This window comes from Oncorhynchus gorbuscha, unplaced genomic scaffold, assembly GCF_021184085.1.
Source record: "Oncorhynchus gorbuscha isolate QuinsamMale2020 ecotype Even-year unplaced genomic scaffold, OgorEven_v1.0 Un_scaffold_1160, whole genome shotgun sequence".
Lineage (NCBI taxonomy): Eukaryota > Metazoa > Chordata > Actinopteri > Salmoniformes > Salmonidae > Oncorhynchus > Oncorhynchus gorbuscha.
Genome location: NW_025746025.1, coordinates 162,501 through 177,274, shown reverse-complemented (window position 1 = coordinate 177,274; position 14,774 = coordinate 162,501). Strand labels below are relative to the sequence as shown.

Genomic DNA, 14,774 nt, shown 5'->3' with positions numbered 1-14,774 from the left:
CCCATGGTGCCCAAAAGCCCATGTTGCCCAAAACCCCATGTTGCCCAAAACTCCATGTTGCCCAAAACCCCATGTTTCCCAAAACCCCATGGTGCCCAAAACCCCATGGTGCCCAAAACCCCACGGTGCCCAAAACCCCATGTTACCAAAACCCCATGTTACCAAAACCCCATGTTACCCAAACCCATGTTACCCAAAACCCATGTTACCCAAACCCCATGTTACCAAAACCCCATGTTACCAAAACCCATGTTACCCAGAACCCCATGTTACCCAGAACCCCATGTTACTCAAAACACCATGTTTCTCTGGTGGTAAAAACCAAACTAAATGAATAATGGTGGTTGTAGTCACTACTTTTAGATTTCTTCCAAGGTTCTAGAAAGTTAAACTAATTCTGAACTTGTTATTAAAATTAGAACCACTTCAGGTTTGTCACCACATTTTAAACACCAGTCCACTGCTGACCATCGATTTAAAACACACAACTGACCTAAGATCAGCATGTAGGGTCAGATTCATTCTACTCCTACTCCGTCCCCTGGGCTGCTCTCTCCTCTCCCGGTCCAGCTTCAGCTCTGGAGCTCAGAGAGACCATCTCCATGGCATTGACATAAAGATCCATGCTGCTCACCCTGTTCACTCTCTTCTGCCTCCTGGTGGGCTAGAGAGACACAGCACCAACAGTCAGACATTTACTCTCTGGTATCTCCATTCTCTCTCCCTCCCTCTCCCCCTCTCGTTTGAATGACTTGTAACATCTGAGTAAATGTCTTTACCTTGTAGTACAGGTAGGAGGTGGTGATGGCTGTCAGTAGGATAAGCAGCACTACAACGTGTCTGATGATGAAGGCTGGCAGAGGAGAGGCTGCAAACAGAAACACCTTTGATGAGGGGACTGATCATCTTCACATAGATCTGTGGGAAATCTGTCAATGACAAAGTTATAAGTCTGGTTCCTGTTCAGTTACCTGTGATGGTGAGGGAGAGGAGCTCACTCTCAGAGGAGAAATTATGAGAGAAAACATAATTGTCATAAACACAGATGTAGTTCCCTTGGTGGGAGTCATCTGCAGCAGGGAAGAGGAAGGCAGCAGAGTGATTGACAGCTGGCTGGGTCTGGGTTCTGTTGGAGCCGGTGAACGTGAGGAGGAAGGAGCCTCCTGGGTACTGTGGCTGAGTGGAGCAGGTGATGGTGAAGTTGTAGCCCCTGAACATCTCAGGCCCCTGGTGGCCCCTGAAGACCCCTCCCATTGGGTCAGTCAGGAAGATATCAGGCTGGACCAGGAGATCTGTAACAATAAAAGAGAACAAGAAAAACCTCTTCAACTAGTTTCCTATAGATATGACAATAACATCAGCATGTAACAGTGCCAGCCACCCTCCCTCACAGGGCAACATGAGTAGTGGGCCTACAGTCACTGAGACAACATATGTTGATATCAGGCTGAAGCAGGACATCTGGAACAAGAGGAGAGAAAAAGAAAACGTAGCTCCTCAACTACTTTCCTCATTTAGATGTGACAATAACATGACATGTGACAGTTGTAGTGAGTAGAGACGTTCACTGAGATAACACTCACATACAAAAGCATTCTGGGATATTTAAGTTGCATTTGATTCCTACTTGACTGAGTGATCTATTTTGCTAAGCAGATTTACAAGTTAAACAGTCATCATGAGAGGTGCAGAGGAAGTTGTATGAATGAAGGAAATCAGTTGAATATAATTATAATATGTTGTTATTACCTGAGCAGATCACTGTGAGTTCAGGAAGGAGATCATAACTTCTTCTACACTCCCTCAGTGAAGACTCAGACCCAGAACAGATAACTCTAAACCCTCTAATGGTGTTTCCAGGTAGTGCTGAAACAGTGGAGCCACAACCCAACTGTCTACACACTACTGCAGCTACATCCTCCTGCTCCCAGTCAGCTCCCACAATCCTCCACTCTCCCTGGTCGTACCACTCCACTCCACCAGCACAGCGACTGCCTCCTCCCACCAGCCTCACATCATCAGGCTCTGAGAAAATAAAAGAGAGAGACAGTAATCTTACTATTTTCTCACTAAAACACACCTATATTGTCTCTCATATTCTTCAATACAGGTGAGAAACAATGTTGATTGAGTGACAAACTGTTTCTTACCTGAGCAGGTGAGTCCAACAGCATTACCAGGTAGGCAGGTGTTGTTCTCTCTGTCTGAGGTGTCACAGTCCAGGAGAAGGGACTCATTGCCTTTACACTGGAACTCTTTATCCCAGGTCTGACCCTCACCTTCTCCATAGAGCCCCCCCTGTAGAGCTGCAGGAGCCCCACAGCCAACATCCCTACAGACTACCTCTGCATCCTGCCGGTCAAAGTCAGCTTCACACACTGAGGCCCAGGACTGATTGGACTTCACCTCCACTCTCCCAGAGCAGAGACCAGCTCCATCCACAAGCCGCACAGACTCTGGAGAAAAAGAGTTGGTTGAACATTCAATCAGTTTTGTTGATGACACTGTTAAGGACTAAACACAAATATGTTGGATAAAAGATTGTAGTTTGCTATGTTTGATACTGTAAGAGGTAGAAATGGGTTCTTAGTCACTCAGGATCGGGTTGGGAATAATGCAGGCAGGAGACAGGAATAAGTTCACTTCACTTTATAGAAAATAAACAGCTGGACATCCATCAGGCAGCTTCACTTCAGTACCATCTGATCTACAAGGTCTGATGCTGTATGTCAGGGTCAGGATGGGCCAAGAGGAGAAAAGGTTACTGGTTATGATGACATCACTGATGAGAACTCAGTGATAAAAATATATTTGATCTTTCCTATCTCTCCCTCTTCCTCTCCTCCTCCCTCCTCCTCTCTTTGTGACAGTGGTAGTGAGTAGAGACGTTCACTGAGGTAACACTCAAATACAAAGCATTCTGGGATATTTAAGTTGTATTTGATTCCTACTTGACTGAGTGATCTATTTAGTAAAGCAGACTGACAAGTTAAACAGTCATCATGAGAGGTGCAGAGGAAGTTGTATGAATAAAGGAAATCAGTTGAATGTAATTATAATATGTTGATATTTCCTGATCAGATCACTGTGAGTCCAGGAAGGAGATATAATACATGGACTAAAGTATGTGGAACTCAGCAGTGAGTTTTTCAACAGAGGATTATTTTTACGCTCTACGTGGTTCAGCCCTCGACTGTCTGTTCTGTGAGCTTGTGTTGTCTACCACTTCACGGCTGAGCCGTTGTTGCTCCGAGATTTTCCACGTTGAAATTCATTGACATCTTCAGTAAGAACAGTTTTCTGACGATGTTTGTCTATGGAGATTGCATGGCTGTGTGCTCGATTTTATACACCTGTCAGCAACAGGTGTGGCTGAAATAGCCGAACCCACTAATGTCCACATACTATTGGTAATATAGTGTATCTTGTTATTACCTGAGCAGATCACTGTGAGTCCAGGATGGAGATCATAACTTCTCCTACACTCCCTCAGTGAAGACTCAGACCCAGAACAGTAAACTCCAATCCCTCTAGTGGTGTCTCCAGGAAGTACTGAAACAGTGGAGCCACAACCCATCTGTCTACACACGACTGCAGCTACATTCTCCTGGTCCCACAATCCAGCTCCCACAGTCCTCCACTCTCCCTGGTCGTACCACTCCACTCCACCAGCACAGCGACTGCCTCCTCCCACCAGCCTCACATCATCAGGCTCTGAGAAAAGAAAAGAGAGAGACAGTAATCTGACTATTTTCTCACTAAAACACACCTATATTTTCTCTCATATTCTTCACTCCAGGTGAGAAACAATGTTGATTGAGTGACAAACTGTTTCTTACCTGAGCAGGTGAGTCCAACAGCATTACCAGGTAGGCAGGTGTTGTTCTCTCTGTCTGAGGTGTCACAGTCCAGGAGAAGGGACTCTTTGCCTTTACACTGGAACTCTTTATCCCAGGTCTGACCCTCACCTCCTCCATAGAGCCCCCCCTGTAGAGCTGCAGGAGCCCCACAGCCAACATCCCTACAGACTACCTCTGCATCCTGCCGGTCAAAGTCAGCTTCACACACTGAGGCCCAGGACTGATTGGACTTCACCTCCACTCTCCCAGAGCAGAGACCAGCTCCATCCACAAGCCGCACAGACTCTGGAGAAAAAGAGTTGGTTGAACATTCAATCAGTTTTGTTGATGACACTGTCAAGGACTAAACACAAATATGTTGGATAAAAGATTGTAGTTTGCTATGTTTGATACTGTAAGAGGTAGAAATGGGTTCTTAGTCACTCAGGATCGGGTTGGGAATAATGCAGGCAGGAGACAGGAATAAATGCACTTCACTTTATAGAAAATAAACAGCTGGACATCCATCAGGCAGCTTCACTTCAATACCATCTGAACTACAATGATCTGCCCATGAACATCTCCCATAAACCAATATGACAAACACAAATATAATGTTTAAATACATCTGACATCTCTCCCTCTATTTACATGAAATAAAAACACATAAAACATGATACATGGTAATATTGTATAATGTATAAATAAATCTCTCAATGTGACCAGTCTCTTACCTGAACAGGTCACATGATGATGATATCTACCATCACAGACACCAGGTCCTTCTCCTATGATGTCACACTGTCCAATAGAAGACTCATCTCCACTACAACTATATGGTGTGATTCCTCTTCTTCCATCTTCAATCAGAGGTCCTCTAGATTCAGCTACAGGATTCCCACAGTCCAGCTCTCTACACACAACCTTAACCTCTCTCATTATGCTCCACCACCCAGAACATACACCTGACCACTCTCCTCTGTAGAAGACTTCCACTGTCCCAGAACAGGAAGTGGTCCCATCCACCAGTCTGACTGAGAGTTCAGCTGTAAACAGCAGAGAGGAAAACACAGTGGTGAGGACAGATGATGACAGTGATTCTGTTATTCTAACAGCAGTAATGCTTTGTGGTAGACAAGTAAAAGTAGTTCCATAAAACACTACTTGTTATTGGGGTTTAGAATGGTTTGTATGGACACATGCATTTCTCCATGTGGGATAATAAAGTTGACTAATATTGAACTGCTATAATCACTGTAGATTTATACTCTACCTACCTGGTAGACTGACGCTTTGAGCCTGGAGATCTGAGGAGAAAGAGAGAGACAGAGGAGAAGAGAGAGACAGAGGTTAAATGAACATCAACATGACCTTTCATGATGTGATGGGGAAGACAGGCTTATCGTTGGTATGGTGCAACAACACCCATGTGTACATACACTATATATACAAAAGTATGTGGACACCCCTTCAAATGAGTGGACTCTATTTCAGCCACACCCGTTCCTGACAGATGTATCAAATCAAGCACTCAGCCATGCAATCTCCATAGACAAACATTGTTAATAGAATTGAGTTAATGAACTCCCCCTCTCTTCTCCTCTCCTACCCTCTCCTCCCACCTCTACTCTTCTCCCCTCTCCTCTCCTCTTCACCCCCTCTCTCCTCCTCTTCAACCCCTCTTTTCTCCTCTTCTCCTCTTCTCCCCTCTCCTCCCACCTCTACTCTTCTGCATTTCCATTTCAGGGGAGGAGATGGAGAGTGACTGCATTTCCACTTCAGGGGAGGAGATGGAGAGTGACCGCATTTCCACTTCAGGGGAGGAGATGGAGAGTGACTGCATTTTCCATAGCCAACTACTACCGGAGGTTTATCCAGGGCTTTGGTCAGGCAGCCAACTACTACCGGAGGTTTATCCAGGGCTTTGGTCAGGCAGCCAACTACTACCGGAGGTTTATCCAGGGCTTTGGTCAGGCAGCCAACTACTACCGGAGGTTTATCCAGGGCTTTGGTCAGGCAGCCAACTACTACCGGAGGTTTATCCGGGGCTTTGGTCAGGTAGCCAACCACTACCGGAAGTTTATCCAGGGCTTTGTTCAGGTAGCGACTCCCATTACCTAACTGCTGAAGGGGGAACCGGTGCGACTGCAGTGGACGGCTGAGGCGGACAGGGATTTTGGTCACCTGAGGGCTCTGTTTACCTCGGCTCCCCTGCCGGCTCATCCGGATCTGGGTGAGGAGCCGTGCTCTCTCAGCGCTCGGGTACGCCACTAAAGAAGAAGCTCCGCCCGGCGGAGCGAAACTATGGTGTGGGGGATCGGGAGCTGTTGGCTGTTGTCAAGGCTCTGAAGGCGTGGAGACATTGGCTTGAGGGGGCTAAACACCCTTTTCTCATCTGGACTGACCACAGCAATCTGGAGTACATCCGGGCAGCGAGGAGACTGAACCCTCGCCAGGCAAGGTGGGCCATGTTCTTCACCCGTTTAATTTTCACCCTTTCCTACAGACCAGGTTCCCAGAACGCTAAGGCAGACACACTGTCCTACAGGCCAGGTTCCCAGAATGCTAAAGCAGACACACTGTCCTACAGACCAGGTTCCCAGAACGCTAAGGCAGACACACTATCCTACAGACCAGGTTCCCAGAATGCTAAGGCAGACACACTGTCCTACAGACCAGGTTCCCAGAACGCTAAGGCAGACACACTATCCTACAGACCAGGTTCCCAGAACGCTAAGGCAGACACACTATCCTACAGACCAGGTTCCCAGAACGCTAAGGCAGACACACTATCCTACAGACCAGGTTCCCAGAATGCTAAAGCAGACACACTGTCCTACAGACCAGGTTCCCAGAACGCTAAGGCAGACACACTATCCTACAGACCAGGTTCCCAGAACGCTAAAGCAGACACACTGTCCTACAGACCAGGTTCCCAGAATGCTAAGGTAGACACACTATCCTACAGACCAGGTTCCCAGAACGCTAAAGCAGACACACTGTCCTACAGACCAGGTTCCCAGAACGCTAAGGCAGACACACTATCCTACAGACCAGGTTCCCAGAATGCTAAAGCAGACACACTGTCCTACAGACCAGGTTCCCAGAACGCTAAGGCAGACGCACTGTCCCGGATGTATGACACAGAGGAGCGGTCCATAGATCACACTCCCGAACTTCCGGCCTCTTGCCTGGTGGCACCGGTAGTGTGGGAGCTGGACGCGGACATCGAGCGGGCGTTACGTACAGAGCCCACTCCCCTCCACCTGCCCAGAGGGACGTTACAGCCCTTACCCGTTCCACAACGACCGTGGTCGCACCTTTCTGTGGACTTCCTCAAGGATCTTCCTCCCTCACGATCCTGGTCATTGTGGATCGGTTCTCTAAGTCCTGCGGTCTCCTTCCTTTGCCCGGTCTCCCTACGGCCCTACAGACTGAGGAGGCCCTGTTTACACATGTCTTATAGGCACTATGGAGTGCCAGAGGATATTGTGTCTGATCGAGGTCCCCAGTTCACGTCAAGGGTCTGGAGGGCGTTCATGGAACGTCTGGGGGTCTCCGTCAGCCTTACCTCTGGTTTTCACCTCCGCCACCGCAGTGAGGCCCCGGTCTGGCTCTCGACCCGAAACCTGCCCCTCCGCCTGCCCTGCCGGAAGCTGGGCCCGCGGATTGTGGGGACATTCAAAGTCCTGAGGAGACTGAACGAGGTTTGCTACAGGTTACAGCTTCCCCCCGATTACCGTATTAACCCCTCGTTCCATGTGTCTCTCCTCAGGCTGGTGGTGGCTGGTCCACTCCAGGAGTCTGAGGTGCAGGTGGTTCCTCCGCCCCCTCTGGACATCGAGGGGAACCCGGCGTATGCTGTTTGAGCCATAATGGACTCGAGGCATCGGGCGAAAGGCCTTCAGTACCTCGTGGAGTGGGAGGGGTACGGTCCGGAGGAGAGATGCTGGGTAGCGGTGGAGGACGTTTTGGACCCTTCGCTGTACTAGACTGTTGGGGGTCTGGGAGAGAATTGAGTTATATAACAGACCAGTGTGGGTCAGGGAGAGAGATGAGTAATACACTAGACCAGTGTGGGTCAGGGAGAGAGATGAGTAATACACTAGACCAGTGTGGGTCAGGGAGAGAGATGAGTAATACACTAGACCAGTGTGGGTCAGGGAGAGGGTTGAGTTCTGTACTAGACAGGTAGACAGGTAGAAAACACATGTTGACTCCCCCTGTAGAGAAACATCAACGCATCCTCCTCTTTTATGTATCTTACATGTCTATGACTCTGTCATACAGGACACCAATGCTATGGGTGACAATATAATAAACCACACAGTATCTAGAACTACACAATTATTAAATATTTACTGACTAGAAATATAATAAACCTACACATTATCTAGAACTACTGTCACACCCTGACCATAGTATTCTTTGTTTTCCTTGTTATTTTCATTAGGTCAGGGTGTGACATGGGTGATGTATGTGTTTTTTGTCTTGTCTAGGGGTTTTGTATGTTTATGGGGCTGGGACCTTTCTAGGTATATTGTATGTCTATGGTTGCCTAGATTGGTTCTCAATTAGAGGCAGCTGTCTATCGTTGTCTCTGATTGGGAACCATATTTGGGCAGCCATATTGTGTGGGTACTTTGTGGGTGATTGTTTCCGTGTCTGTTTCACCACACGGTACTGTTTCGGTTTGGTATTTGTACGTTTATTGTTTTGTATTTCATTAGTGTTCAGTGTTTGTCTTATTAAAATCGTCATGAACACGTACCAGGCCGCATCTTGGTCTGATCCTTCCTCCTCTTCAGACGAAGAGGAGGAAATCAGCTGTGACAACTACAAAATGTCAAAGTGAACTTAAATGCTGTTTGGCCCAAAACAGACAGGACACGGTGGCAGACGATCTGACCACTGTGACTGATAGAAAACAGAGAAACAAATGGACAATGTAGAGACAATGTGAGCATGGCCTTGCTATTGAGAGAGGTCATCATAGGCAGAGAGAAGTCAGGCTATGTGCCCACTACTCACAAAATGAGGTGGAAACTGAGCTGCACCTCCTAACCTCCTGCCAAATGTACGTTGATATAAGAGACATACAGTGTTAAATCATGTCAGCAGAATGTGTGACCTGTTGTGATGAGAACAGGGTAACCAGTGGAGAACAAACACCACAGTAAATAAAACCTAGGACGAGATGTATCACTTTAGGTCATTTCCCTTGACATTTTTACTTCTACTAGTTGTACACACAGCTCACACTCTCCTACACACCAGCTGACTGAGAGGGCCCTAGAGGAGCCGGCTGGCTGAGAGGGCCCTAGTGGAGCCTGGTGGCTGAGAGGGCCCTAGTGGAGCCAGGTGGTTGAGAGGGCCCTAGTGGAGCCTGGTGGCTGAGAGGGCCCTAGTGGAGCCAGGTGGCTGAGAGGGCCCTAGTGGAGCCAGCTGGCTGAGAGGAGCTTAGTGGAGCCAGGTGGCTGAGAGGGCCCTAGTGGAGCCTGGTGGCTGTGAGGGCCCTAGTGGAGCCTGGTGGCTGAGAGGGCCCTAATGGAGCCAGGTGGCTGAGAGGAGCTTAGTGGAGCCAGGTGGCTGAGAGGAGCTTAGTGGAGCCAGGTGGCTGAGAGGGCCCTAATGGAGCCAGGTGGCTGAGAGGAGCTTAGTGGAGCCAGGTGGCTGAGAGGAGCTTAGTGGAGCCAGGTGGCTGAGAGGAGCTTAGTGGAGCCAGGTGGCTGAGAGGAGCTTAGTGGAGCCAGGTGGCTGAGAGGAGCTTAGTGGAGCCAGGTGGCTGAGAGGGCCCTAGTGGAGCCAGGTGGCTGAGAGGAGCTTAGTGGAGCCAGGTGGCTGAGAGGAGCTTAGTGGAGCCAGGTGGCTGAGAGGGCCCTAGTGGAGCCAGGTGGCTGAGAGGGCCCTAGTGGAGCCAGGTGCCTGAGAGGAGCTTAGTGGAGCCAGGTGGCTGAGAGGAGCTTAGTGGAGCCAGGTGGCTGAGAGGGCCCTAGTGGAGCCAGGTGCCTGAGAGGGCCCTAGTGGAGCCAGGTGGCTGAGAGGAGCTTAGTGGAGCCAGGTGGCTGAGAGGGCCCTAGTGGAGCCTGGTGGCTGAGAGGGCCCTAGTGGAGCCAGGTGGCTGAGAGGGTCCTGGTGGAGCCAGGTGGCTGAGAGGAGCTTAGTGGAGCCAGGTGGCTGAGAGGGCCCTAGTGGAGCCAGGTGGCTGAGAGGGCCCTAGTGGAGCCAGGTGGCTGAGAGGGCCCTAGTGGAGCCAGGTGCCTGAGAGGGCCCTAGTGGAGCCAGGTGGCTGAGAGGGCCCTAGTGGAGCCAGGTGCCTGAGAGGGCCCTAGTGGAGCCAGGTGGCTGAGAGGGCCCAAGTGGAGCCAGGTGGCTGAGAGGGCCCTAGTGGAGCCAGGTGGCTGAGAGGGCCCTAGTGGAGCCAACAAGCTGAAAGGGCCCTAGTGGAACCGGCTGACTGAGAGGGCCCCAGTGGAGCCGGCTGACTGAGAGGGCCCCAGTGGAGCAGGCTGGCTGAGAGGGCCTTAGTGGAGCCGGCTGACTGAGAGGGCCCCAGTGGAGCCGGCTGACTGAGAGGGCCCCAGTGGAGCAGGCTGGCTGAGAGGGCCTTAGTGGAGCCGGCTGACTGAGAGGGCCCCAGTGGAGCCGGCTGACTGAGAGGGCCCCAGTGGAGCAGGCTGGCTGAGAGGGCCTTAGTGGAGCCGGCTGTCTGAGAGGGCCTTAGTGGAGCCGGCTGGCTGAGAGGGCCCTAGTGGAGCCGGCTGACTGAGAGGGCCCCAGTGGAGCAGGCTGGCTGAGAGGGCCTTAGTGGAGCCGGCTGTCTGAGAGGGCCATTGTGGAGCAGGCTGGTTTAGAGGGCCCCAGTGGAGCAGGCTGGCTGAGAGGGCCTTAGTGGAGCCGGCTGTCTGAGAGGGCCATTGTGGAGCAGGCTGGCTGAGAGGGCCTTAGTGGAGCCGGCTGTCTGAGAGGGCCATTGTGGAGCCGGCTGACTGAGAGGGCCCTAGTGTAGCAGGCTGGCTGAGAGGGCCTTAGTGGAGCCGGCTGACTGAGAGGGCCCCAGTGGAGCCGGCTGACTGAGAGGGCCCCAGTGGAGCAGGCTGGCTGAGAGGGCCTTAGTGGAGCCGGCTGTCTGAGAGGGCCCTAGTGGAGCAGGCTGGCTGAGAGGGCCTTAGTGGAGCCGGCTGGCTGAGAGGGCCCTAGTGGAGCCGGCTGACTGAGAGGGCCCCAGTGGAGCAGGCTGGCTGAGAGGGCCTTAGTGGAGCCGGCTGTCTGAGAGGGCCATTGTGGAGCAGGCTGGTTTAGAGGGCCCCAGTGGAGCAGGCTGGCTGAGAGGGCCTTAGTGGAGCCGGCTGTCTGAGAGGGCCATTGTGGAGCCGGCTGACTGAGAGGGCCCTAGTTTAGCCGGCTGACTGAGAGGGCCATAGTGGAGCCCTTCCCTTACTCTTTCTCTCTTCTCTACAAATCTCTCTCCCCCCCTCTCTTCCCTCCCCCCTCTCTACATAATATATACTCTCATTCATTTACATAGAGAAAGATACAATCAATCATTGACACACTGAATATACAACAGTCAGATGCAGGACACCATCACAACTTAACTGACATTAGTGCCTGTCCCCAGATGGACAGTTAGACTACAGTAAAGTACATTTACAGGTGATCACATCATTGTCCTGCTTTGAGACACATTTTTACTGTCTGCGTCCAGTTGCATGTTATTTTACTAACCCTGCAAATTATAATATATCTTACAATATCAAATCATATCTCAGTAACTGTCACAAGTGTATATCACTATAACAGCATCCTCCTCCTCAGTCTGTCAGTGAGTAAGAACTATCTCTCTCTCCTATCTCTCTCTCTCTCCCTCCTCCCCTGTCTCCTCCTCAGTCTGTCAGTGAGTAAGAACTATCTGTCTCTCCTATCTCTCTCTCTCCCTCCTCCCCTGTCTCCTCCTCAGTCTGTCAGTGAGTAAGAACTATCTCTCTCTCCTATCTCTCTCTCTCTCTCCCTCCTCCCCTGTCTCCTCCTCAGGCTGTCAGTGAGTAAGAACTATCTCTCTCTCCTATCTCTCTCTCTCTCCCTCCTCCCCTGTCTCCTCCTCAGGCTGTCAGTGAGTAAGATCTCTCTCTCCTATCTCTCTCTCCTATATCTCTCTCTCCCTTCTCCCCTGTCTCCTCCTCAGTCTGTCAGTGAGTAAGAACTATCTCTCTCTCCTATCTCTCTCTCCTATATCTCTCTCTCCCTTCTCCCCTGTCTCCTCCTCAGTCTGTCAGTGAGTAAGAACTATCTCTCTCTCTCTCTCTCTCCCTCCTCCCCTGTCTCCTCCTCAGTCTGTCAGTGAGTAAGAACTATCTCTCTCTCCTATCTCTCTCCTCCCCTGTCTCCTCCTCAGTCTGTCAGTGAGTAAGAACTATCTCTCTCTCCTATCTCTCTCTCTCCCTCCTCCCCTGTCCCCTCCTCAGGCGGTCAGTGAGTAAGAACGATCTCTCTCCCCCAGCCTTGTGGTTGATTAAAAAAAAATTGAGCACACTGCCATGCAATCTCCATAGACAAACATTGACAGTATAATGGCCTTCCTGAAGAACTCAGTGACAATCAACACGTCACCATCATAGTATGCTACCTTTCCAACAAGTCTGTTGGTCTAATTTCCACCCTGCTTTAGCTGCCCCGGTCAACTGTAAGTGCTGTTATTGTGACGTGGAAACGTCTAGGAGCAGCAGTGGCTTAGCCTCGAAGTGGTAGCTCACACAAGCTCACAGGACGGGACCGCGAGTGCTGAAGTTCGTCGCGTGTAAAAATCATCTGTCCTCGGTTGCAACACTCACTTCCGAATTCCAAACTTCCTCTGGAAGAAACTTCAGCACAAGAACTGTTCGTCTGGAGCTTCATGAAATGGGTTTCTACAGCAGAGCAGCAGCACACAAGCCTAAGATCACCATGTGCAATGCCAAGCATCTGCTGGAGTGGAAACACTTTCTCTGGAGTGTTGAATCACGTTTCACCATCTGGCAGTCCGTACCACAAACCTGGGGTTGGCAGATGCCAGGAGAACGCTACCTGCCCCAAAGCATAGTGCCAACTGTAAAGTTTGGTGGAGGAGGAATAATGGTCTGGGGTTGTTTTTAATGGATCGGGTTAGGCCCCTTAGTTTCATTGAAGGGAAATCTAATCGCTACAGCATACAATGACATTCTAGACTATTCTGTGCTTCCAACTTTGTGGCAACAGTTTGGGGAAGGCCCTTTCCTGTTTTCAGCATGACAATGCCCCTGTACCCAAAGCGAGGTCCATACAGAAATAGTTTGTTGAGATCGATGTGGAAGAACTTACTGGCCTTCACAGAGCCCTGACCTAAACCCCATTGAATACCTTTAGGGATGAATTGAAACGTTGACTGAGCCAGGCCTAATCGCCCAACCTCACTAATGCTGTTGTGGCTGAATGGAAGCAAGTCCCTGCAGCAATGTTCCATCATCTAGTGGAAAGCCTTACCAGAAGACTGGGGGCTGTTATAGCAGCAATGTTCCATCTTCTAGTGGAAAGCCTTCCCAGAAGAGTGTAGGCTGTTATAGCAGCAAAGGGGGGGACCAACTCCATATCAATGCCCATGATTTTGGAATGAGATGTTAGATGAGCAGGTGTCCACATACTTTTGGTCATGTAGTGTACATTCCCCTTCCATGCAAATGTGTAACTCTCTTTGCAGATGAGATTAAATCTAATTGAAAATATATATATATATATAATTTTTTTTCATGATTAATTTCAGAGGTCAGGGGTCAAGCTGAGCCGGACCAAGAGTGGAAAAGGTTGCTGGTTATGATGACATCACTGGTGAGAAGTCAGTAAAGACAAGATATTCAGTTGGCTGCATGTTAGTCTGTCAGCCCTATCTCTGTTGACATCTCACTTTCTCTCCACGCCTTCTCTCTCTCTCTCTCTGTTCCTCTCTCTCTTCCTGACAGATAGCATCAGACCTGTTGCCTTGGTAACAGACCTCTATCATCTACACCCCCCTTCTCCTACTCTAACATCAGACCAATATAATATATAATATGTCAAGTATAAGTAGTTCCATAAAACACTACTTGTTATTGGGTTTTAGAATGGTATGTGGTATAATAAATTTGACTAATATTGAACTATTATAATCACTGTAGATTTATACTCTACCTACCTGGTGGACTGACGCTTTGAGCCTGGAGATCTGAGGAGAAAGAGAGAGACAGAGGAGGAAGAGAGAGGCAGAGGTTAAATCAACATAACATGACCTTTCATGATATGATGGGGATGACAGTGGTATGGTGCAACAACACCCATGTGTAAACACATTCCCCATCTCTCCCCACCCCTCCTCTCTCACCTATCTTGCTCTATGCGCTCCTTTCCCATCGCCCCTCCTTTCTCCCTCCCTCCTCCTCTCTCCTCCTCCTCAAATCTCGCTCCCCACCCCTCCTCTCTTCTCTTCTCATCTCTCTCTCTCTCTCTCTCTCTCTCTCTCTCTCTCTCTCTCTCTCTCTCTCTCTCTCTCTCTCTCTCTCTCTCTCTCTCTCTCTCTCTCTCTCTCTCTCTCTCTCTCTCTCTCTCTCTCTCTCTCTCTCTCTCTCTCTCTCTCTCTCTCTCTCTCTCTTCGTGACGTATAGTGTTGGACCTGTTGATCTTGACTCAGCTCATAGACCTCTAGCATCTACACCCCTCCCTTCTCCTACTCTAACATAACACCAATATAATATATAATACATAATATATACTCTCATTTATTTACATAGAGACAGATACAATCAATCATTGACACACTGAATGTACAACAGTCAGATGCAGGACACCATCACAACTTAACTGACATTAGTGCCTGTCCCCAGATGGACAGTTTGACTACAGTAAAGTACATTTACAGGTGATCACATCATTGTCCTGCTTTGAGACACA

The 14,774-nt window shown here is 49.6% G+C and overlaps 1 protein-coding gene across 1 annotated transcript in view; it reads right to left on the bottom strand.

The window, feature by feature from the left end:
* Nucleotides 1-220: 220 nt before the first annotated feature.
* LOC124021680 (deleted in malignant brain tumors 1 protein-like) overlaps nt 221-14,774 on the bottom strand; it is a 14,817-nt gene continuing 263 nt past the window's right edge. The window contains exons 2-11 of the mRNA XM_046336789.1: nt 14,023-14,052; nt 5,117-5,146; nt 4,574-4,885; nt 3,840-4,145; nt 3,436-3,714; nt 2,151-2,456; nt 1,750-2,025; nt 972-1,292; nt 780-868; nt 221-664 (exon numbers count right to left, since the gene is read on the bottom strand). Coding sequence (XP_046192745.1) covers nt 530-664; nt 780-868; nt 972-1,292; nt 1,750-2,025; nt 2,151-2,456; nt 3,436-3,714; nt 3,840-4,145; nt 4,574-4,885; nt 5,117-5,146; nt 14,023-14,052 — 2,084 coding nt within the window. The 3' untranslated portion in view covers nt 221-529. The remainder of the gene's footprint in view (nt 665-779; nt 869-971; nt 1,293-1,749; nt 2,026-2,150; nt 2,457-3,435; nt 3,715-3,839; nt 4,146-4,573; nt 4,886-5,116; nt 5,147-14,022; nt 14,053-14,774) is intronic.